The 23,061-nt window shown below is 43.2% G+C and overlaps 1 protein-coding gene and 1 pseudogene across 3 annotated transcripts; both read right to left on the bottom strand.

Moving 5' to 3' along the window:
* ZNF14 (zinc finger protein 14) lies at positions 1 to 22,183 on the bottom strand. 2 transcript variants are annotated; one of them, XM_033200357.1, is made up of 4 exons: positions 21,983 to 22,183; positions 4,114 to 4,240; positions 3,841 to 3,901; positions 1 to 2,535 (listed from the first exon to the last, which is right to left on the bottom strand). In XM_033200357.1, exons 1-4 carry the CDS (start codon positions 21,983 to 21,985, stop codon positions 798 to 800), a joined length of 1,929 nt encoding a protein of 642 aa, XP_033056248.1. In that variant the 5' UTR covers positions 21,986 to 22,183; the 3' UTR covers positions 1 to 797. The 2 variants fall into 2 exon arrangements, with proteins under 2 accessions (XP_033056248.1, XP_033056249.1); XM_033200358.1 differs by having other exon boundaries at positions 22,018 to 22,143.
* On the bottom strand, positions 18,185 to 18,981 carry LOC117076643 (annotated as a pseudogene). Its single transcript, XR_004434432.1, has one exon. The product of XR_004434432.1 is annotated as an MOB-like protein phocein (transcript).
* Positions 22,184 to 23,061: the final 878 nt, after the last annotated feature.

Genomic DNA, 23,061 nt, shown 5'->3' with positions numbered 1-23,061 from the left:
TTTATTAAATGAAAATATTTTTGTATCATCAACAACAACGAAAGAACTAGCATGAAGAATTTCCCACATTCTTAATATATATAGGGTTTCTCTCCAGTATATATTCTCATGTGTGCTCAAAAGGCTGTGTGAAGGCTTTCCCAAATTTCTTACATTTATAGACTTTTACCCTACTCTGAGTCTTTTCATATATTCACACTCCAGAGGACAGTTGAAGATTTTCCCACTTTTTTTTTCTTGAGACAGTGTCTCATTCTGTTGCCCAGGCTGGGGTGCAGTGGCGTGATCTCAGCTCCCTGCAACCTCTGCCTCCATGTTCAAGCAATTTCTCCTGCCTTAGCCTCCTGAGCAGCTGGGATTAGAGGTATGCGCTACCATGCCTGGCTAATTTTTTTGTAATTTTTAGTAGACCTGGGGTTTCACCATGTTGACCAAGCTGGTCTCAAACTTCTGACCTCAAATAATCTGCCTGCCTTGGCCTCCCAAAGTGCTGGGACTACAGGCATGAGCCACCAAGCTTGGCTTTTAAAAAAAAAAAAAAAAAAAAAAAACAGATTTCACTGCAGCAGGAGTCCTGTCTTTGAAATGAATTAGGTCAACTGAAGGATTAATCACAATGTTTACATTCATATGGTTTCTCACCAGTGGGAATTCTTTCATGTATTCAAAAGAAACTGGAACAATCCAGGGTTTTAAAACAATGTTTGTATATCACACAGCTTTTGTCCAGTATGAACTCTTTCGTGTATTCAGAAGGAGCTGGAAAAACTGAAGGCTTCAGAATGTTGCTTATATTCTTAGGCTTTCTCTCCCATATGAGTCCTTTCATGCAGTCGAAAGTGACTGGAAGAAATGAAGGCTTTTCCACATTGTTTGCATTCATAAGGTTTCTCTCCAGTGTGAGACCTTTCATGAATTCGAACAGAACTTGAAAATCTGAAGGCTTTCCCACATTGTTTACATCGATAGGGTTTCTCTCCTGTGTGAGTTCTCTCATGCATTCGAAATTTACTGGAAGAAATGAAGGCTTTTCCACATTGTTTACACTGATACGGTTTCTCTCCAGTGTGAGTCCTTTCATGCAATCGAATTTGACTGGAACGAAGGAAGGCCTTACCACACCGCTTACATTCAAATGGTTTATTCCCAGTGTGAATTTTTTCATGTTCTCGAAGGGAACTTGAAAAACTGAAGGCTTTCCCACATAGTTTACATTCATAGGGTTTCTCTCCAGTGTGTGTCCTTTCATGCAGTCGAAAGGAACTGGAACGAATGAAAACTTTTCCACACTGTTTACATTCATAGGGTTTCTCTCCAGTGTGCGACCTTTCATGAATTCGAAAATAACTTGAACACCTGAAGGCTTTCCCACACTGTTTACATTCATAGGGTTTCTCTGCACTGTGAGTCCTTTCATGTCTTTGAAGGGAACTTGAAAAACGGAAGGCTTTCCCACATTGTTTACATTCATAGGGTTTCTCTCCAGTGTGAGTTGTTTCATGTTCTCGAAGGGAGCTTGAAAAACTGAAGGTTTTATGACACTGTTTACATTCATAGGGTTTCTCTCCAGTATGAGTTCTTTCATGCATTCGAAGAGAAATGGACCAACTGAATGATTTGCCACACCGTTTACATTCATATGGTTTTTCTCCAATATGCGTTCTTTCATGCACTCGACAGGAATTAGAAGAGTTGAAGGCTTTCCCACATTCTTTACATTTATAAGGTCGAGCCCCCGTGTGTGTTATTACATGTGCTTGAAAGCTTGCAGAATAAAAGAAGGCTTTTCCACATTCTTTACATTCATAGGGTTTCTCTCCACTGTGAGTCCTTTTATGCCTTCGAAAAGAACTGAGAAAACTGAAAGCTTTACCACATTCTTTACACTTGTAGGGTTTTTCTCCAGTGTGGGTTCTTTCATGAGTTCGAAAGTATGTGGGACAACTGAAGGCCTTACCACATTGCTTACATTCATAGGGTTTCTCTCCAGTGTGAGTCCTTTCATGTCTTTGAAAAGATTGGTAACATATAAAGGCTTTCCCACACTGTTTACATTCATAGGGTTTCTTTCCAGTGTGAGCATGTTTTTGAAAAGACTGGTAATATATAAAGGTTTTTCCACATTGCTTACATTCATAGGGTTTCTCTCCAGCATGAATCCTTTCATGTCTTTGAAAAGGCTGGTAATATATAAAGGCTTTCCCACACTGTTTACATTCATAGGGCTTCCCTCCAGTGTGAGTTCTTTCATGTTTGCGAATGCAGTGGCGATAACTGAAGGTTTTCCCAACCGCTTTACGTTTACATGGTTGCTTTTCATATTCCTGATTCTCATTTGGTTTCTGTCCAGTGTGAGATCTCATGTGCCTATTAAGGGATGAATGATGCATGAAGTCTTTTCCACAAAAGCTGCATTCATGTGGTTTTGCTCCAGTAAAAGTTTCCTTGTTGATATTAACATTTGGCATCTGGCTTGTGGTTTCTCCACATTTGCTACCTCTTCTACTTTCACAGAGTCTCTCAACCATATGACCTCTGTAAAAAATGAGCAGTACATTATTAGTGGCTTTTTAATTATTTTGTATTTATTAGTAGGTATGAGAATTACATTTTAACCATTTTCGAAGAAAGTGTAGGATATCTGCCCTGTCTGAATTGTTTGAACGTTAATATATTCAATGCTCTGGAAGAAGACTCAACCGTAGTTATGATCAAAACAGTCAATTTTTTTGTTTGTTTTGTTTAAATAAGAGATGGAGTCTCATTCTCTCACACAGGCTGGAGTGCAGTGGCACGATCACAGCTCACTGAAGCCTTGAATTCCTGGGCTCAACCAATCCTCCCATCTCAGCCTCCTGAGCAGCTGGGACTATAGATGTGCTATAGATGCGTGCCAGCATGCCTGGCTAATGCTTTTTTTTTTTTTTTTTTTTTGAGACAGAGTCTTACTCTGTCACTCAGGCTGAAGTGCAGTGGTGTGATCTAGGCTCACTGCAGCCTCTGCCTCCCGGGTTCCAGTGATTTTCCTGCCTCAGCCTCCTGAGTAGCTGGGATTATAGGAGCACACTATCACGGCCGGCTAATTTTTGTATTTTTAGTGGAGATGGGGTTTTGCCATGTTGGCCAGGCTGGTCTTGAACTCCTGACCTCAGGTAATCCACCCGCCTTGGCCTCCCAAAGTGCTAGGATTACAGGTATGAGCCACCGTGCCAGGCCTTTTTAGATGGAGTCTCGCTCTGTCGCCCAGGCTGGAGTGCAGTGGCGCATCTCGGCTCACTGCAACCTCCGCCTCCCAGGTTCATGCCATTTTCCTCTGAGCCTCCTGAGTAGCTGGGACTACAGGCGCCTGCCACCATGCCGGCCTAATTTTTTTTTTGTATTTTTAGTAGAGATGGGGTTTCACTATGTTAGTCAGGATGGTCTCAATCTCCTGACCTCGTAATCCGCCCCCTCGGCCTCCCAAAGTGCTGGGAATACAGGTGTGAGCCACCACGCCTAGCCTTTTTTTTTTTTTTTTAGATGAGGTCTTGTTATGTTACCCAGACTGGTCTTGAATTCCTGGACTCAAGTGATCCTCCTACTTCAGCCTCCCAAACCGCTGGGATTACCTGCACGAACTACTGTGCCTGACCAAAAGAATCATATTTATAGAAGGATTTTCTGAATGTTATTTCAACGTGATTTATTTTTCACATCCTGAACATCTATGATGTTTTTAAGAAAACATTTTCAGTGAAAGTTTTCTAGGAATAACTAAATTTGAAGCTGTGCTTAATTGTTTCACCTGCTTTCTTCTGAAATTCCCCCACGGGCCGTTATTCTTCTGTGGATGCAACTCACCTTCGATTTCTCCCCTGGTTTCTGTGGTCATCTTCAATGTCCTGGTCTTCCCACTTTTTTCCTAAAATGCACACCCAGAAACACCATTATAAATTATTACAAATTACAGAAAATCATTCCAGTCTTAGTTTCATGATTAGCTGTGACTCTGTCTGATTCAATCACCGAAAGATTCCCTTTCCACATTTCAAATCTTGGAACACAGCTGTCAAGCAAGAAACACTTGTTCTGTGTTATATATTTAACTGAGGAGAGAAATGTTGATATCCTTACCTAGACAGACCAGGTTTTTGAAGGTCTCCTGCATCACATCTTCGTAGAGCTTTTTCTGTGAAGAATCCAGCAAAGCCCACTCCTCCAGGGTGAAGTTCACAGCCACATCCTCAAAGGAGACTGAGTTCTGAAACATTCCATATATGTTTACAGGAGGATGGGTAACACTGGTGGTACTGGGGATCTATACTCGATTTATAAGAAGTTCCCATACAATTCTGTGTTCTCCAAACATTTGGTGTGTGACTCGGCTGTCAGAACTACAACTGTCCACACTGACTTCCTCATAAAATTCATGCGATCATGAACACACAGAAATTACTTCTATTTTTTTCTTTTTTCTTTTTCTTTTTTTGAAACAGAGTCTTGCTTTATTGCCCAGGCTGGAGTTCAGTGGTCTGATCTTGGCTCACTGCAACCTCCGCCTCTGGAGGTCAAATGATTCTTGTGCCTCAGCCTCCTGAGGAGCTGGGACTACAGGTGTGTGCCACCACACCCAGCTAATTTTTTGTATTTTTAGTAGAGATGGGGTTTTGCCATGTTGGCCAGGCTGGTCTCGAACTCCTGAGCGCAGGCAATTTGCCCCACCCCTCGGCCTCCCAAAGTGCTAGGATTACAGGTGTGAGCCACTGTGCCTGATCAATTACTTCTATATTTTTACTGTGATCATTTGGAACTTTATTGTTCTCTAAAGGTGGACTCAAGCTCACATTGGAAAAGTAAGAGAAATGCTATACAAATGAAACAAATTTTAAGACCTCTAATCCCTTGTGACAAAAACTCATTTCCTACCTTATTAAGCATCTTATCACTCAGCATTTCATTAAACATGGAATCAATCTGGATAAGGTTTTAATAAATAAATACACCTTCAAGAACAGTAGGCTTTTCTTTTATTCCCATCAACAAACGAGAGGCCAGGAGGCCTGGGGAAAGCTAAATTGTCACAAGGAGCTGCTGGCCAAGTCCTGAAGGACTCCGGGCCACTACTGCAGTGGGATTATTAAGGAATAGAGAGATTGACATGTTGAGGAGGAATTATTTAATTACTTAGGTGCACTGACCCAGTTGGATTAACATCTAAAGGACTGAGCCTCGAACAAAGAGTCAAGCTACCTTTTCAGTATTTCGTGGGGCGGGGGGAGATTTGTGCAGGGGGACAGAAGTGAGAAACAAAGACAGTTATTCAATTAAGGCATGCATTACATTATTTCTTACTTTTCAAGGAACAATATGTTTTACGACTTGAGATTATCTGTTTAGTGACCTTGCAGCTGCACAGCTAGAGAAACAGAGTCTTCACAATGCCTGGGAAAGGGAGAGATAAGGCTCACTAGCCACAGAAAAACAGGCAGTCGATTTTTAAAGGACTTCAGCTCTTTCTCTTCCTCAGGGGGAACTGGTTTTTCTTACATACAACTGAGTTTTTGCTTACACATCTTTAAAATTTCTTTTAATTCCTGTTCCACTATGAGTACTCAAATCCAGCTGGTTGAATGAAAATATTCCTTTGCAGAAGTATTAATTTCAACTTGTTTGTGTAATATTTATCACAGGCTCAGTTCTTCCTTTTGTCTCTCTCATATTTCATGGATCTAGGAGGTTACTGGGAAGTTAGAGCTCAGGCCTGAGGAGGAACGTATGGCAACTTAGACCTCTACAAAATCCCTACACCAGGAGAAGGTTTATTACATGTATACTTGAGACCTTGGGAACAGCGGTTAGGCTGGCTTGGGGTTTTCACTGAGGTTAGGGAGTGGGCTAGTGTGGGAGTTCATGCATACAGGCAGGGGCTAATGTGGATTGGATGTCTCACCAGCACCAAATGAGGGTGACCCAGGCTTTCTTCCTATCATATCTGGATGTGGGGTATATAGTGGAAAAGGAGGAATGAGATTTTATTTTATTTCATTTTTTTTTGAGACCGAGTTTCGCTGTTGCCCAAGTTGGAGTGCTGTAGCGTGATCTTGGCTCACTGCAACCTTCGCCTCCTGGGTTCAAGTGATTCTTGTGCCTCAGCCTCCTGAGTAGCTGGGATTACAGGTGTATACCACCACACCCGTCTAATTTTTGTGTTTTTAGTAGAGACAGGGTTTCACAATGTTGGCCAGGTTGGTCTTGAACTCCTAGGCTCAAGCGATCTGCCTGCCTCTGCTTCCCAAAGTGCTGGGATTACAGGCATGAGCCCCCATGCCTGGCAAGAATGAGATTTTAAAGCGATCATCCATCAAACATCACAAAAAAATGAAGTCAGAGACTTCCAATTTCTGGTCTTACAAGTAAGGAACGTAGAAATTGTCATTCCCAGCTGCGCAAGTAAAAAATAAACATCAAATCAATTACTCTTCTTAGATCCAATTGAGGGTCATAAGGCAAAGTTTTCTCTCCAAAATTTGAGAGACAAATAGGAAAAGTTACAATTTTATAATATTCCCAGAACATCATGTTCTTCTTAAGAAGGCCTGTTCTCAAAAAAATCCATTTCAACAAAAGCCTAACCTACTAGGATTTTGCCAAAGCCTATGTGACCTAGGGGCAGGGACACAGAAGCATGTGTGAAGGTGAACCATTTTTTGTCTTCCCAACACCAATACAAGGTGTCTTTTCCAACGCCATTCTCCAACTCTCTGACATTGACTGTGCCCTAAAATATAATTCAATTTTAAGTACCCAGAATTAGTCAGACTCCACAGGTTAAGGACTCAGTCCCACAAGACTGCCCCCATGTCAGACGCAAGTCACACAGTGTGGTGCCCAGGCCACTCATGCTTTTATATGCCAACTACAAATCTGGAGTTCTCACAACACCCTTTATAGTTCAATAATTCACTAGGGCCTCCCTCAGAAGTCAGGAGAGTGATTTCCTTAGCATCACCGGTTTAATCACAAAACATACAACTCACGAACAGCCAAGTGGAAGGGGCCCATTGGTCGGTATGGGGAGGAGGTGGGAAGTTTCCATGCATTCCCTGGGTGTGCCATCGTCACGGCACCTCAATATGTTCACCAACATGGAAGTTCTCAGAGCCCCAGTATTTATGAAGATCCCATCAGATAGATATGATTGATTAAATCATTACACACTAATGATTAATTCAATCTCCAACTCCTCTTTTCTTTGGTGAGGCTGGGGGCTAGGGCTGAAAGTTCAAGGGTGGGTCTTTCTGGTCACCAATCCTAATCCTAAAGTCATCTAGGATCTCCTAAGAGTGCTACTTTGCAAATAAGGAGGATGCTTTCACCCTTCTCACTTATGAAATTCAAGGGATTTAGGAGCTCTGTGCTAGGAATCACATACAAAGACTAATCATATCATATCACAAAACATTGCAGCTCAGGGGCACAGGCTCACTAAAAGACTGAGATCAAATCATAGGACTATAACATGTTTCCCTTCCACCTACAGCTTACCAGTATTGTCATTAGGGTTTCTGTTTAAAAACAGGTGGTTGCAATGAAAGAATATTGCAATTTCTTTCTGCATGTTTCAGACTTTATTTAGCAAGTGTCTAGAGAACCCCAAAGATGACAGGAGAGAGAAAAGCAAGGACACCAAAGGAAATTTTAACCTCCGACATCTACAGCTACTGAAAACAGTAAACAGAGACAAAACCCAGTAGGATAAACCTAGAACTCACACTCAAGGCCTATTTACCTCAGTTTCTTTTTCCCAGTACATCTTGTCCAGTTTTCAACAAAAAATACACGAAATACGAAAAGGTTTTAAGAACAGAATTAGAAGACAGAGGTCAAGCGCCAGAACCAGATTAGGTATAGAAGAGATGTTGGAATTGTCAGATAAGAAATTTAAACCAAATATGATTAATATACTAAGGGTTCTCAAGGAAATGTTGAACAATATGAAAGAAAAAATAGACAATTTAAGCAGAGACATAGAAATTCTAACGAAGAATCAAAAGGTAACGAAGGACATAAAATACAACACAACGAAATGAAGAACAACCTTAGAGGTTCATCAATACAGTGGAAATGTCTGAAGAGATGATCAGTGATCTTGAAGAACTGTCAGTATAACCCACTAAACTGAAAAGGAGAAAAAAGACATCAGAAGATCCAAAAACTGTCAGAAAATTACAAAAAGTGGAACACACACATAATAGTACTAACTAAAGAAGAAACAGAAAGAAACAGAAGAAATAATTGAAGCAATAACGACTGATAATTTCCCAAAATTAACGATATACATGAAAGGACATATCCAGGAATGCCAAGCAACATAAATACCCCCGAATCCACACCTGGGTGTATCATATTCAAAGAGAAAATTAAAAGACAAGGAAAAACCTTGAAAGAAGTTACAGGAGGAACAAACAACATCTTTGTTATAAAAATGTATATGAATTAAGTCAGACTCTTTTTTTTTTTTTTTTTTCTTTTTTGAGACTGTCACACTCTGTTGCCCAGGCTGGAGTGCAGTGGCACGATCTGGGCTCACCGCAACCTCCACCTCCTGGGTTCAAGCGATTCTCCCGCCTCAGCCTCTGAGTAGCTGAGATTACAGGTACGCACCACCATGCCCAGTTAATTTTTTGTATTTTCAGTAGAGATGGGGTTTTGCCATGCTGGCCAGGTGAGTGTCAAACTCCTGGCCTCAAGTGATCTGCCCACCTTGACCTCCCAAAGGGCTGGGATTATAGGCATGAGCCACTGTGCCCGGCCCTTCTACTCTTACTTTAATCAACCAACCTTAACAGTCACAAAGGATAAGGAAGACAATGATACAAAGATTATACCTTACAAGGTGAGCATTTGACTAAATGACAACACTATCTCCCAGCAGGACATCCTGGCCCATGGATATAGATATACTTATTGACTACAGGAAAAAGAGGAGACAGAATTATTCAAAATCTCCAACTTTTCTCCAAATTTTCACTAGACCTAGATTTGTTACACCTTCTACAACAGTGGCACTACACTGTTTTCTTCAAGTCACTGATTGCATCAGTGTTTCCATAAGAATAATTGAAGGTGGCCGGGCGCGGTGGCTCAAGCCTGTAATCCCAGCACTTTGGGAGGCCGAGACGGGCAAATCACGAGGTCAGGAGTTAGACCATCCTGGCTAACACGGTGAAACCCCGTCTCTACTAAAAAATACAAAAAGCTAGCCAGGCGAGGTGGCTGGCGCCTGTAGTCCCAGCTATTTGGGAGGCTGAGGCAGGAGAATGGCGTAAACCCGGGAGGCGGAGCTTGCAGTGAGCTGAGATCCGGCCACTGCACTCCAGGCCGGGCGACAGAGCAAGACTCCGTCTCAAAAAAAAAAAAAAAAAAAAAAAAAAGAATAATTGAAGGTGCACTTCAACCCAGTTTTACTTGCCACTTACCTAGTATTTTTAACTTCAACATCAGCTATAGCCATCACTGGAATAACAAGTTTACTTGCTTAAGAACAACAACCTGGGCTGGGTGTGGTGGCTCATGCCTGTAATCCTAGCACTTTGGGAGGCCAAGGCGGGTGGATCACTTGAGGTCAGGAGTTCAAGACCAGCCTGACCAACATGGTGAAACCCTGTCTCTACTAAAAAATACAAAAATTAGCCGGGTATGGTGGCAGGCACCTGTAATCCCAGCTATCAGGGAGGCTGAAGCAGGAGAATCGCTTGAACCCAGGAGGCGGAGGCTGCAATGAGCAGAGGCTGCAGTGAGCCCTTGCACTCCAGCCTAGGCAACAGAGCAAGACTCAACCTCAAAAAAAAAAAAAAAAAAAAAAAAAAGAACAATAACCTGGCTACAAATTTGTGTAGCTTCTTGGCTGGTCTTACTGCCTTTCTCATCCACCTCTACTAGTCATCAGAGTAACTTTACTATCTTGTTATTACTTAAATTCCAACCAGATAAACCAGGGTAACACAAGCATACACATCACTGCAGACAAACGACAAATTGCACCATCTGCTTGCCAAGCACCGTATCTGATTAATAGTTTGCAGACTGGCCGGGCGCGGTGGCTCAAGCCTGTAATCCCAGCACTTTGGGAGGCCGAGACGGGCGGATCACGAGGTCAGGAGATCGAGACCATCCTGGCTAACACGGTGAAACCCCGTCTCTACTAAAAATACAAAAACCTAGCCGGGCGAGGTGGCGGCGCCTGTAATCCCAGCTACTCGGGAGGCTGAGGCAGGAGAATGGCGTGAACCCGGGAGGCGGAGCTTGCAGTGAGCTGAGATCTGGCCACTGCACTCCAGCCTGGGTGACAGAGCGAGACTCCGTCTCAAAAAAAAAAAAAAAAAAAAAAAAAAAAAAAAATAGTTTGCAGACTGACAGCAACAGTGCACTCTCAGCATGGAGACTTAGTTTCTCCAAAATCACCTTTAGCCTCTCTAAGTTCTCCTATGCCTCACCTAATTCACCTTTCTTTTCATCTTGAGACTTGTCTTTGCCACCTAGAGACTTCGGAACCATTGCATCAGATTTATTTGATTAACTTAGTTGAAGCAGACTGGCCGATCAGGCTCAGAATGGATGTCAGACCAGACCTGGTAGAACCTAGATGCCACAGCCAGGTTTCTATTCCTTACATTTGTGAACTAAATGCAGCATTAGGAACCATCGCAGGCTTAGGTGAACCTGCAGACTCCAAGGGCTGCGGTGGTCTGGCTTGGCTACTAACCTGTTATATAAGTTGTATTGCTTAACTGCTTAATGAGAGAAGAGAAAACACATATTTCGCTTGATACATACTGCTGCTAGTAACAGCTCTCTACTATGCTGCTTAAGGAAGAGTTTAGGATGAAACTTACCCATTGAGCACTGTTATTTTTTTTTATTATTATACTTTAAGTTCTAGGGTACATGTGCACAACGTGCAGGTTTGTTACATATGTATACATGTACCATGTTGGTGTGCTGCACCCGTTAATTCGTCATTTACATTAGGTGTATTTCCTAATGCTATCCCTGCCACTTCCCTCCACCCCCACGACAGGCCCTGGTGTGTGATGTTTCCCACCCTATGTCCAAGTGTTCTCATTGTTCAATTCCCACCTATGAGTGAGAACATGTGGAGTCTGGTTTTTTGTCCTTGTGATAGTTTGCCAGAATGATGTCTTCCAGCTTCATCCATGTAGCTACAAAGGACACGAACTCATCCTTTTTTATGACTGCACAGTATTCCATGGTGTATATGTGCCACATTTGCTTAATCCAGTCTGTCATTGATGGACATTTGGGTTGGTTCCAAGTCTTTGCTATTGTAAATAGTGCCGCAATAAACATACATGTGCATGTGTCTTTATAGCAGCATGATTTATAATCCTTTGGGTATATACCCAGTAATGCGATGGCTGGGTCAAATGGTATTTCTAGTTCTAGATCCTTGAGGAATCACCACACTGTCTTCCACAATGGTTGAACTAGTTTACACTGCCACCAACAGTGTAAAAGTGTTCCTATTTCTCCACATCCTCTCCAGTATCTGTTGTTTCCTAACTTTTTAATGATTGCCATTCTAACTGGTGTGAGATGGTATCTCATTGTGGTTTTGATTTGCATTTCTCTGATGACCAGTGATGATGAACATTTTTTCATGTGTTGGTTGGCTGCATAAATTTCTTTTGAGAAGTGTCTGTTCATATTCTTTGCCCACTTTTTGATGGGGTTGTTTTTTTCTTGTAAATTTGTTTTAAGTTCTTTGTAGATTCTGGATATTAGCCCATTGCCAGATGGGTAGATTGCAAAAATTTTCTCCCATTCTGTAGGTTGCCTGTTCACTCTGATGGTAGTTCCTTTTGCATGTCCTCTGCAATAACATCAATGAAGCCCATTAAAAAAAAAAATCAGCTCTGATCTTAGTTATTTCTTGCCTTTTGCTAGCTTTTGAATGTGTTTGCCCTTGCTTCTCTAGTTCTTTTAATTGTGATGTTAGGGTGTCAATTTTAGATCTTTCCTGCTTTCTCTTGTGAGCATTTAGTGCTATAAATTTCCCTCTACACAGTGCTTTAAATGTGTCCCAGAGATTCTGGTATGTTGTGTCTTTGTTCTCATTGGTTTCAAAGAACATCTTTATTTCTGCCTTCATTTCATTATGTACCCAGTAGTCGTTTAGGAGCAGGCTATTCAGTTTCCAGGTAGTTGAGCAGTTTTGAGTGAGTTTCTTAATCCTGAGTTCTAGTTTGATTGTACTGTAGTCTGAGAGACAGTTTGTTGTAATTTCTGTTCTTTTACATTTGCTGAGGAGTGCTTTACTTCCAACTATGTGGTCAATTTTGGAATAAGTGTGATGTGGTGCTAAGAAGAATGTCTATTCTGTTGATTTGGGGTGGAGAGTTCTGTAGATGTCTATTAGGTCTGCTTGGTGCAGAGCGGAGTTCAATTCCTGGATATCCTTCTTAACTTTCTGTCTCATTGATCTGTCTAATGTTGACAGTGGGGTGTTAAAGTCTCCCATTATTATTGTCTGGGAGTCTAAGTCTCTTTGTAGGTCTCTAAGGGCTTGCTTTATGAATCTGGGTGTTCCTGTATTGGGTGCATATATATTTAGGATAGTTAGCTCTTCTTGTTGAATTGATCCCTTTACCATTATGTAATGGCCTTCTTTGTCTCTTCTGATCTTTGTTGTTTTAAAGTCTGTTTTAGTAGAGACTAGGATTGCAACCCCTGCTTTTGTTTGCTTTCCATTTGCTTGGTAGATCTTCCTCCATCCCTTTATTTTGAGCCTATGTGTGTCTCTGCACATGAGATGGGTCTCCTGAATACAGCACACTGATGGGTCTTGACTCTTTATCCAATTTGCCAGTCTGTGTCTTTTAATTGCAGCATTTAGCCCATTTACATTTAAGGTTAATATTGTTATGTGTGAATTTGACCCTGTTATTATGATGTTAGCTGGTTATTTTGCTCGTTAGTTGATGCAGTTTCTTCCTAGCATCAATGGTCTTTACAATTGGGCATGTGTTTGCAGTGACTGGTACCGTTTGTTCCTTTCCATGTTTACTGCTTCCTTCAGGAGCTCTTGTAAGGCAGGCCTGGTGGTGATAAAATCTCTCAGCATTTGTTTGTCTGTAAAGGATTTTATTTCTCCTTCACTTATGAAGCTCAGTTTGACTGGATATGAAATTCTGGGTTGAAAATTCTTTTTTTAAAGAATGTTGAAGATCGGCCCCCATTCTCTTCTGGCTAGGAGAGTTTATGCCAAGAGATCTACTGTTAGTCTGATGGGCTTCCCTTTGTGGGTAACCTGACATTTCTCCCTGGCTGCCCTTAACATTTTTTCCTTCATTTTAACTTTGGTGAATCTGACAGTTATGTGTCTTGGAGTTGCTCTTCTTGAGGAGTATCTTTGTGGCGTTCTCTGTATTTCCTGAATTTGAATGTTGACCTGCCTTGCTAGGTTGGGGAAGTTCTCCTGGATAATATCCTGAAGAGTATTTTCCAACTTGGTTCCATTCTACCTGTCACTTTCAGGTGCACCAATCAGACATAGATTTGGTCTTTTCACATAGTCCCATATTTCTTGGAGGCTTTGTTCATTTCTTTTTACTCTTTTTTCTCTAAACTTCTCTTCTCACTTCATTTCATTCATTTGATCTTCAATCACTGATATGCTTTCTTCCACTTGATCAAATCAGCTACTGAAGCTTGTGCGTGCATCACGTGGTTCTCGTGCCATGGTTTTCAGCTCCATCAGGTCATTTAAGGTCTTCTCTACACTGTTTATTCTAGTTAGCCATTCGTCTAATCTTTTTTCAAGGTTTTTTAGCTTCTTTGCGATGGGTTTGAACATCCTCCTTTAGCTCGGAGAAGTCTGTTATTACTGATCGTCTGAAGCCTTCTTCTCTCAACTCGTCAAAGTCATTCTCCGTCCAGCTTTGTTCCACTGCTGGCGAGGAGCTGCATTCCTTTGGAGAAGAAGAGGTGCTCTGATTTTTAGAATTTTCAGCTTTTCTGCTTTAGTTTCTCCCCATCTTTGTGGTTTTATCTACCTTTGGTCTTTGATGATGGTGACATACAGATGGGGTTTTGGTGTGGATGTCCTTTCTGTTTGTTAGTTTTCCTTCTAACAGTCAGGATCCTCAGCTGCAGGTCTGTTGGAGTTTGCTGCAGGTCTGTTGGAGACCCTGTTTGCCTGCGTATCACCAGCAGAGGCTGCAGTACAGCAAATATTGAAGAATGGCAAATGTTGTTGCCTGATCCTTCCTCTGGAAGCTTCATCTCAGAGGGACACCTGGCTGTATGAGGTGTCAGTCTGCCCATACTGGGAGGTGCCTCCCAGTTAGGCTACTTGGGGGTCAGGGACCCACTTGAGGAGGCACTCTGTCCGTTCTCAGATCTCAAACTCTGTGTTGAGAGAACCACTACTCTCTTCAAAGCTGTCAGACAGGGACGTTTAAGTCTGCAGAAGTTTCTGCTGCCTTTTGTTCAGCTATGCCCTGCCCCCAGAGGTGGAGTCTACAGAGGCAGGCAGACCTCCTTGAGCTGCAGTGGGCTCCACCCAGTTCGAGCTTCCCAGCTGCTTTGTTTACTTGCTGCTTTGTTTACTTACTCAAGCCTCAGCAATGGTGGACGCCCCTCCCCCAGCCTCACTGCCACCTTGCAGTTCAATCTCAGACTGCTGTGCCAGCAGTGAGTGAGGCTCCGTGGGCATGGGACCCTCCGAGCCAGGCGTGGGATATAATCTCCTGGTGTGCCATTTGCTAAGACTGTTGGAAAAGTACAGTATTAGGGTGGGAGAGTCCTAATTTTTCAGATACCGTCTGTCATGGCTTCCCTTGGCTAGGAAAGGGAATACCCCGACCCCTTGTGCTTCCCAGGTGAGGCGATGCCCCGCCCTGCTCTGTGGGTGGCACCCACTGTCTAACAAACCCCAGTGAGATGAACCCAGTATCTCAGTTGGAAATGCAGAAATCACCCATTTCTTTTTTTTTTTTTTTTTTTGAGACAGAGTCTCGCTCTGTCCCCTGGGCTGGAGTGCAGTGACCGGATCTCAGCTCACTGCAAGCTCCGCCTCCCGGGTTTACGCCATTCTCCTGCCTCAGCCTCCCCAGTAGCTGGGACTACAGGCGCCCGCCACCTCGCCCGGCTAGTTTTTTGTATTTTTTAGTAGAGACGGGGTTTCACCGTGTTAGCCAGGATGGTCTCGATCTCCTGACCTCGTGATCCGCCCGTCTCGGCCTCCCAAAGTGCTGGGATTACAGGCTTGAGCCACTGCGCCCGGCCCTTTTTTTTTTTTTTTTGAGACGGAGTCTTGCTCTGCCACCCAGGCTGGAGTGCAGTGGCCGGATCTCAGCTCACTGCAAGCTCCGCCTCCCGGGTTTATGCCATTCTCCTGCCTCAGCCTGCCGAGTAGCTGGGACTACAGGCGCCCGCCTCGTCGCCCGGCTAGTTTTTTGTATTTTTAAGTAGAGACAGGGTTTCACCGTATTAGCCAGGATGGTCTCGATCTCCTGACCTCGTGATCCGCCCGTCTCGGCCTCCCAAAGTGCTGGGATTACAGGCTTGAGCCACCGCGCCCGGCCAGAAATCACCCATCTTCTATGTTGCTCACGCTGGGACCTGTAGACTGGAGCTGTTCCTATTCGGCCTAATCTTGGAACCTCAAGGCCGTGTACTATTATATCTTAGTTGTTACAGTGTTATGTTTAATCAGATACATATTACATATCCAATAATTAATATAAAACATAGGATTGACACAAATAGACTAAAACAGTTAATTTTTTTTTTTTTTTTTTTTAGTAGCAATGGGGTCTCCCTATGTTGCTGGTCTCAAGTCATTCTCCTGCCTCAACCTCCCAAAGTGCTAATTATAAGTATGAGGCAATGCATGCAGCCTAAAATATTTTAGAATATAAAAGGGATATAACAGATACAACAACAACAACTACTGCTACTTCTGTTCCTACCACTCCTTCTAAAGCCACCATAAAAATTCCTGAGCCTCGAATACATAGATATCCAACAATACTAACTCATACCTAAAATCACAGGATTACCAGAACACACTCCACAACATGTACTTGATGAAAATATATTATTTTTTGAACCACTGCTAGAAAAATCAAGGGACTAATAATATGTAGTCTCAGACCATTTGAAATGAATGCCTAAAGAATTTCTACACACACATCCAATCAACGCATTTTTATAGATGCTTGGCATGTATTCCCAAATACCCCTTAGAAGACCACATAAATGCAACTCAGCCAATGTATGTAGCTACAATCAAGCATTCAATAACATCTCAAACCAATGGACAGCACCCATAATACATAGAAAAATGCCACAGAAACAGACATGCCAATCAAAACAGACCATTACCTAGCCTGGCCATCATGGTGAAACTCCGTCTCTACTAAAAATACAATAATTAGCCAGCATGGTGGCTCATGCCTATAATCCCAGCTACTTGGGAGGCTGAGGCAGGAGAATCGCTTGAACCCCGGAGGTGGAGGTTGCAGTGAGCCGAGATCACGCCACTGCACTCCAGCCTGCGTAACAGAGTGAGACTGCATCTCAAAAAAAAAACACAAACAAAACAAAACAAAACAGATCATTAGATAAAAGCAATCTGTCAGACCAAACACCAATCCAAGTATCACAGTCAAACCATATACTGAGGCCAGGCATGGTGGCTCTTGCCTGTAATCCCAGCACTTTGAGAGGCTGTAGTGGGCGGATCACAAGGTCAGGAGTTTGAGACCAGCCTGGCCAACATGGTGAAATCCCAACTCTACTAAAAATATAAAAGTTAGCTAGGTGTGGTGGCAGGCACCTGTAATCCCAACTGCTCAGGAGGCTGAGGCAGGACAATTGCTTGAAACTGGAAGGCAGAGGTTGTAGTGAGCCGAGATCCAGCCACTGCACTCCAGACTGCGAAAGAGCAAAACTCCATCTCAAAAACAAACAAACAAACAACAACAACAACAACAAAAAGTATACTAGAAGAACATGACAAGCATAAATATGACATATACTCCTACAAGTCATTTGTTGATACTTGGTATGAATTCTGGTACCAACCCAGACTTGAAGGAAGTAAAGATTATGATTACAAAGCAGATCTAAAAGATGGTACAACACCAGACACAGCTATCACACCAACCATTCATATTACATATACCCAACTTTCAGACCTCCACGGGAAAAAACACCAATGCCACTGGGATACCCACTGGACTGTGATATATAATAGAAGAGGATAAGACATACTAAAATGATTCTCTAACTTTCCACTTTTGGGAAATTTTGCCTTCCCCAACCTTGCTATAATCATGCCAAAAGTCAAACTTATTTGACAGAACCACAATTTTTTGACAGAACTAAAAAAATCCTCACTAGTAGAATTAGACCGGAAACAGATTACACCCAATAATCTTTTTATCCCCCCCAACAAGGCGGAGTCTTGCTCCGTCGCCCAGGCTGGAGTACAGTGGCATCATCTCCGCTTGCCGCAACCTCCGCCTCCCGGGTTCAAGTGATTCTCCTGCCTCAGCCTCCCGAGTAGCTAGGATTACAGGCACCTGCCACCACACCCAGCTAATTTTTGTATTTTTTAGTAGAGACAGGGTTTTACCATGTTAGCCAGGCTGGTCTGGAACTCCTGACCTCCAGATCCACCTGCCTCGGCCTCCCAAAGTGCTGGGATTACAGGTGTGAGCCATTGCGCCTGGCCCACCCAATAACCTTAACTGATCCTGATCACTTTACACACACGAATTTTTTTTTTTTTTGAGACAGAGTCTTGCTCTGTCATCCAGGCTGGAGTGCAATGATGCAATCTCGGCTGGCTGCAACCTCCACCTCCTGGGTTGAAGCAATTCTCCTGCCTCAGCTTCCTGAGTAGCTGGAATTACAGGCACCTGCCACCACATCCAGCTAATTTTTTGTATTTTCAGTAGAGACAGAGTTTCGCCATGTTGGCCAGGCTGGTCTCGAACTCCTGACTCAGGTGATTCACTCACCTTGGTTTCTAAAGTGCTGGGATTATAGGCATGAGCCACCATGCCTGGCCTACACACACGACTTCTGAAACACATGCTAAAACAACAAAAGATTATGTAGACAGAGTTATCTTAAATATACTTGTTTTCTTTTCTTTTTTTTTTTTTTTTTAACCAAACTGTAAATTCTTTTATTAACAGGCATTATAAACAGATAATACTAATCTTATTTAAAAACCATGAGTGCCACACTGGTGAATATACAGCTTATGAATAACTTAAAAAGTATTTCCCATTTTAAAAGGCAAACCCAGCATACAAAAACCTATACTAAACAAAGATGCTATAATATGGATACATGATTGATGTGTCTAAAATGATATATACAGTACATAATTAATGTTAATTATATGATCAGTACATTTTTCCATATGATTCCCTTTATGCTTCACTTTCCCCAGAAACTGAATTCTGTACTTCCTCTTCTAAAATTGGTACAATCAGGTTATCCTTGGACATCAAATTGTATTTCATCACAAATTTAGTAAACCGATGACACAAAAATGTTTCATTTTCATATTCATCAAATATCTGCCGATGATGAAAATAAGCATGTGAAAATATTCTGTAAATCCTACGGCATACTGATCCTAGTTTCGCTACAGATGATTCCTTTATGCTAACTCTGCTGGGAAAATATTTATTGCTATTCAGAAGACATGCAGCACCATCAAGTGTATGTCTAGTATAGTCTACAGCAGGACACTCTTTTGGAATTTTATGAGCTGCACAAAGAAAAATCCATTGTTCAGTTGCTGTCATTTGTGTGCAAGTATCTGGATGGCATTCACTCTGAAGTTTGACAGCAAGTCCATTTAGCTCAAGGCAGAACTGCCTGCGCCTTGGTGCCCGGCCTGTGCCGCCTCAGCACTGCCGTCCCCTCCGCCATGACCATAGTGCCAGCGAATATACTTGTTTTCAAGGGTACCAGTTAAACACCGCAACTGAGAAACTTACAAAAAAATATGTACAGAATCAACACCACCCAATGAGACATACATTTTAAGGGGCAACCAACATTAATATGCTTCCACCTTAACATATATTAGAACTATATTTCATCATCCTACAGGTGAAAAAACCTTACCCTCACCCATTTTTCAGTATAATTTACTAAAATGGCTACACGTACCTAGACCAACAAGCTTTACAAATCAAACTGAATGAACAGACACAGCACCATTCAGAATTTGACATAATACAACACATACTAAATTCACATTGGATGGCAAACTTGGCTACAATATATGCAAACTACCTTTATTTATTTATTTAATTTTTTTTCGAGACAGTCTCAAGGGTGGAGTACAGTGGCGTTATCTCAGCTCATTGCAACCTCTGCCTCCTGGGTTCAAGCAATTCTAATTCTCCTGCCTCAACCTCCCGAGTAGCTGAGATTACAGGTGTGCGTCACCATGCACGGCTAATTTTTTTTTTTTGTATTTTTAGTAGAGATGGATTTGCTATTTTGGTCAGGGTGGTCTTGAACTCCTGACCTCAGGTGATCCGCCCGCCTCAGCCTCCTAAAAGTGCTGGGATTACAGGCGTGACCCACTGTGCCCAGCCCACAGTTTTATTTCTTAAGAGCAGGGTTTGATTTTAAACACAAACTTAACTCCCACATGTCAACTACCACTTCCATACTCTCCTCTATCTCACAGACACTTAATGAAATACAATCAATGATGACTCATATAAATTACCTCACAGAATATCAAAAGGTGTTTAATTACAATATTGATTACAAGGTAGGCATCTTAAAAACCAATCTATTTATATTAAGAAACTTGATGGTGAAAGACTACAAACCCAATGTACTAAGCGAAGTATTTTGCTAACTGAGACTTGGAATAACATAAGAAACCCAATACAGTCAGGAAAACTATTTACAAAACACTGGCAGATCATAAAGCAGCTATAGCTCAACTGGATACATCCAAACCATCAGGATGTGAAGATTCAAAGTAATGTATATTAAGCCTACTTGAATTAAGATGAGGAGACTCACTACTAGCTTTTGACCCAAGTACACAGACAGATAAAAGATATGATCTACAAATAACCACCTTAGGAAAACCATTACTTACTGATGATTATTTTATACAAAAATAATTAGCATTCCAATTCTGAAAAACTATATATTACACCTTTCAGGGTATGGTACCCAAACTAGATTACTGACATATCAGTATCAAAAAAATAACCACAATCAGCCGGGTGCAGTGGCTCATGCCTGTAATCCCAGCACTTTGGGAGGCTGAGGCAGAGATCACCTGAGGTCAGGAGTTCAAGACCAGCCTGGCCAACATGGTGAAACCCCATCTCTGCTAAAAAACACAAGAATTAGCCGGGCGTGGTGGCAGGCGCCTGTAATCCCAGCTATTCGGGAGGCTGAAGCAGGAGAATTGCTTGAACCAGGGAGGCAGAGGTTGCAGTGAACTGTGATCACGCCATTGCACTCCAGCCTGGGAACAGAGTGAGACTCCATCTCAAAACGAAAACAAAAACGAAAATAAAAACAAACAAACAAAAAAATTCCCACAATGACTCTAGACATAGGAACCTTCCACTGGATAATTGCTCAGAGAAAAACATACTGACCTATTAAAACCACACGAGGAAAGAAAAATCACAACGTACACCTACAATCGGAATGTATCAAAGTGGTGTATGTCATAAACATCACTCTCACAAATCTCAAAGCTTACCACTTAGCCGGGCGCGGTGGCTCACGCCTGTAATCCCAGCCCTTTGGGAGGCTGAGGCGGGCAGATCACAAGGTCAGGAGATCCAGATCATCCTGGCTAACACGGTGAAATTCTGTCTCTACTAAAAATACAAAAAATTAGCCGGGCGTGGTGGCGGGCGCCTGTAGTCCCAGCTACTCTGGAGGCTGAGGCAGGAGAATGGCGTGAACCCGGGAGGCGGAGCTTGCAGTGAGTCGAGATCGTGCCACTGCACTCCATCCTGGGCGACAGAGCGGGACTCCGTCTCAAAAAAAAAAAAAAAGTCCTACCACTTATATGGAAGAAATGACATACAGAGATTTTCCATCATCGTGGCACTGCAACACAGAAGAAATCTCTTGGGTGGAAACCACGCAGATAAAGAAACACAAACAAGAAAAATTTAAAAACCTGAACAAGCTCACGATAAATTCCATCCAGAAACCAAAGAAACTAAAAATCGCACACATTCACACAAGGTAACAAAATTACCCAGAGCAAAGGGAAACGAGAATGAAGGGTGGCTAGAATTAATGTTTGATCAAGGAGTCCAAAGGCAAGAAACACAATCTTTCTGATCAGTTATGACAAGGAGTCCCCGTCCTCGAAGTTCGAAAAGAAAGCCCACATTCAGAAGGTCAAAAAAAACCCCAGGCTTGAGTGCTGGGAGCACTAGAAGGGGTCATGACGTCCCTGGTGGTGAGAGCAGGGGCGTTTGAGCAGTCACAGGAACCTCTGGGAGCTCCTCTTGTCCTCCTGACCCCGGCAGCAAGGACCTCCCCAGGCTTCGGTTATCACAAGTGAGGAAACGTGCCCGTGGATTCTTCGTAAGGTTTCCAGCCAAGTGGATTCTTAGACGCACAAACCCCACAGACCGAGATGGTATCTCCCCAGGACCCTCCCGCTGTCACCGAACAATCCGGGGAGATGCGGGGTTGCGGGCGCGGAGCTGCCCATAGAGGGGCTCCAGGGCCGGGGGCCGAGGTCGCCTCGCGGGGATGGGATAGGACGCTGGGGCTCCCGACTGCCGGTCCAGGCCCCACGGAGAGGACCGAGGGCCGAACTGCGCCCGTGGTGGCCCCTGGGTCTGCAGACCCCGGAGTTGACAGCAACGAGGTGCCCGGCCTCGGCCACAGACGATTCCAACCAGAAACCTCCCCTCGGACACTGGCCCCGCACACTCACCATTTCCCAGCGTCCGGGAAGTCCCGGTGTCCTACCTAAGGATCTGTCAGTAGCTGCAAGTCACGGCGCGACAAAGGATGCGCCAGAGCCACCTTCGCCCTCAGAAGCAGATGAAACGCAATCTTGCCGTGGGCCAGGAATGGCGACGTCCGCACTGCGCATGCGCAGCTTGGCCACGCACAGCTTTTCAGCTGAGGTCCTGATTGGACAAATCCAATAGCCCCGCCTCTTTGTCACTGAGTGACAAGGGAGCAGGAAGGGGCGTGGTTGAGCTGGCCTGGCTTCAGTGCGGCTTGTCCCTGCCAGGACGTTTGCATTTAAGCCGAATGTATTCTTTGCCTCCCATCCATTTTAAGTGTTCTCTTCAGTATTGTTAAATACATTCAGATTGTGAAGCCAATTTCCAGAATTGTTTTCGTCTTGCAACACTGATACCTGTCTCGTTGCACAAGTCCCTGTGCACCGCTTCCCTCAGGGTCTTTTGCAACCTCCATTCTACTGTCTGAATTCGTGAATTTGACTGGGGGAATCTCATGTAAATGGCATCATAAAGTATTTGTCCTTTTCTGACGTGTTTATTTCACTTAGCATAATGTCCTCGAGCTTCACCTTGAAGTATGTGTTAGAATTTATCTCTTCTTCTTTTTTTCTTAGAAGACAGGGTTTTGCTCTGTGGCCCAGGCTGAAGTGCAGTGGTGTAATCATTGCTCACTGCAGTCTTCAACTCCTGGACTCAAGCAAGCCTCCAACCTGAGCCTCCTAAGTATCTGGGACCACAGGCACGAACCACCAGGGCTGGCTAATTAATTGTTTTAATTTTTATTTTTATTTTCTGTAGAGATGTGCGTCTCCTTATGTTGCCCAGGCTGGTCTCGAACTCCTAGGTTCAAGCGATCCTCCTGCCTCGACCTCTCAAAGTGTTGGGATTACAGGTGTGAGCCACTGCCACCGGCCAATTTACTTCTTTTTTTTTCTTTGGAGATGGAGTTTTGCTCCTGTTGCCCAGGCTGGAGTGCAGTGGCGCTCAGCCACCACAACCTCCGCCTCCCAGGTTCAAGCGATTCTTCTGCCTCAGATTT

The sequence above is a fragment of the Trachypithecus francoisi genome, unplaced genomic scaffold (genome assembly GCF_009764315.1).
Source record: "Trachypithecus francoisi isolate TF-2019V2 unplaced genomic scaffold, Tfra_2.0 Lachesis_group5, whole genome shotgun sequence".
Taxonomy (NCBI): Eukaryota; Metazoa; Chordata; class Mammalia; order Primates; family Cercopithecidae; genus Trachypithecus; species Trachypithecus francoisi.
Note: the sequence above shows the minus strand (reverse complement) of the source record. Positions and strands in the feature narration are given on the sequence as shown.

Bases quoted from the DNA above. Each gene is read 5' to 3' on its own strand.
- ZNF14 (XM_033200357.1), bottom strand. The intron at 3,902-4,113 runs GTAAGGATATCA...TGTGCATTTTAG, and splicing joins CAAAAACCTGGTCTGTCTAG to GAAAAAAGTGGGAAGACCAG. The intron at 2,536-3,840 runs GTGAGTTGCATC...CATTTTTTACAG, and splicing joins AACCAGGGGAGAAATCGAAG to AGGTCATATGGTTGAGAGAC.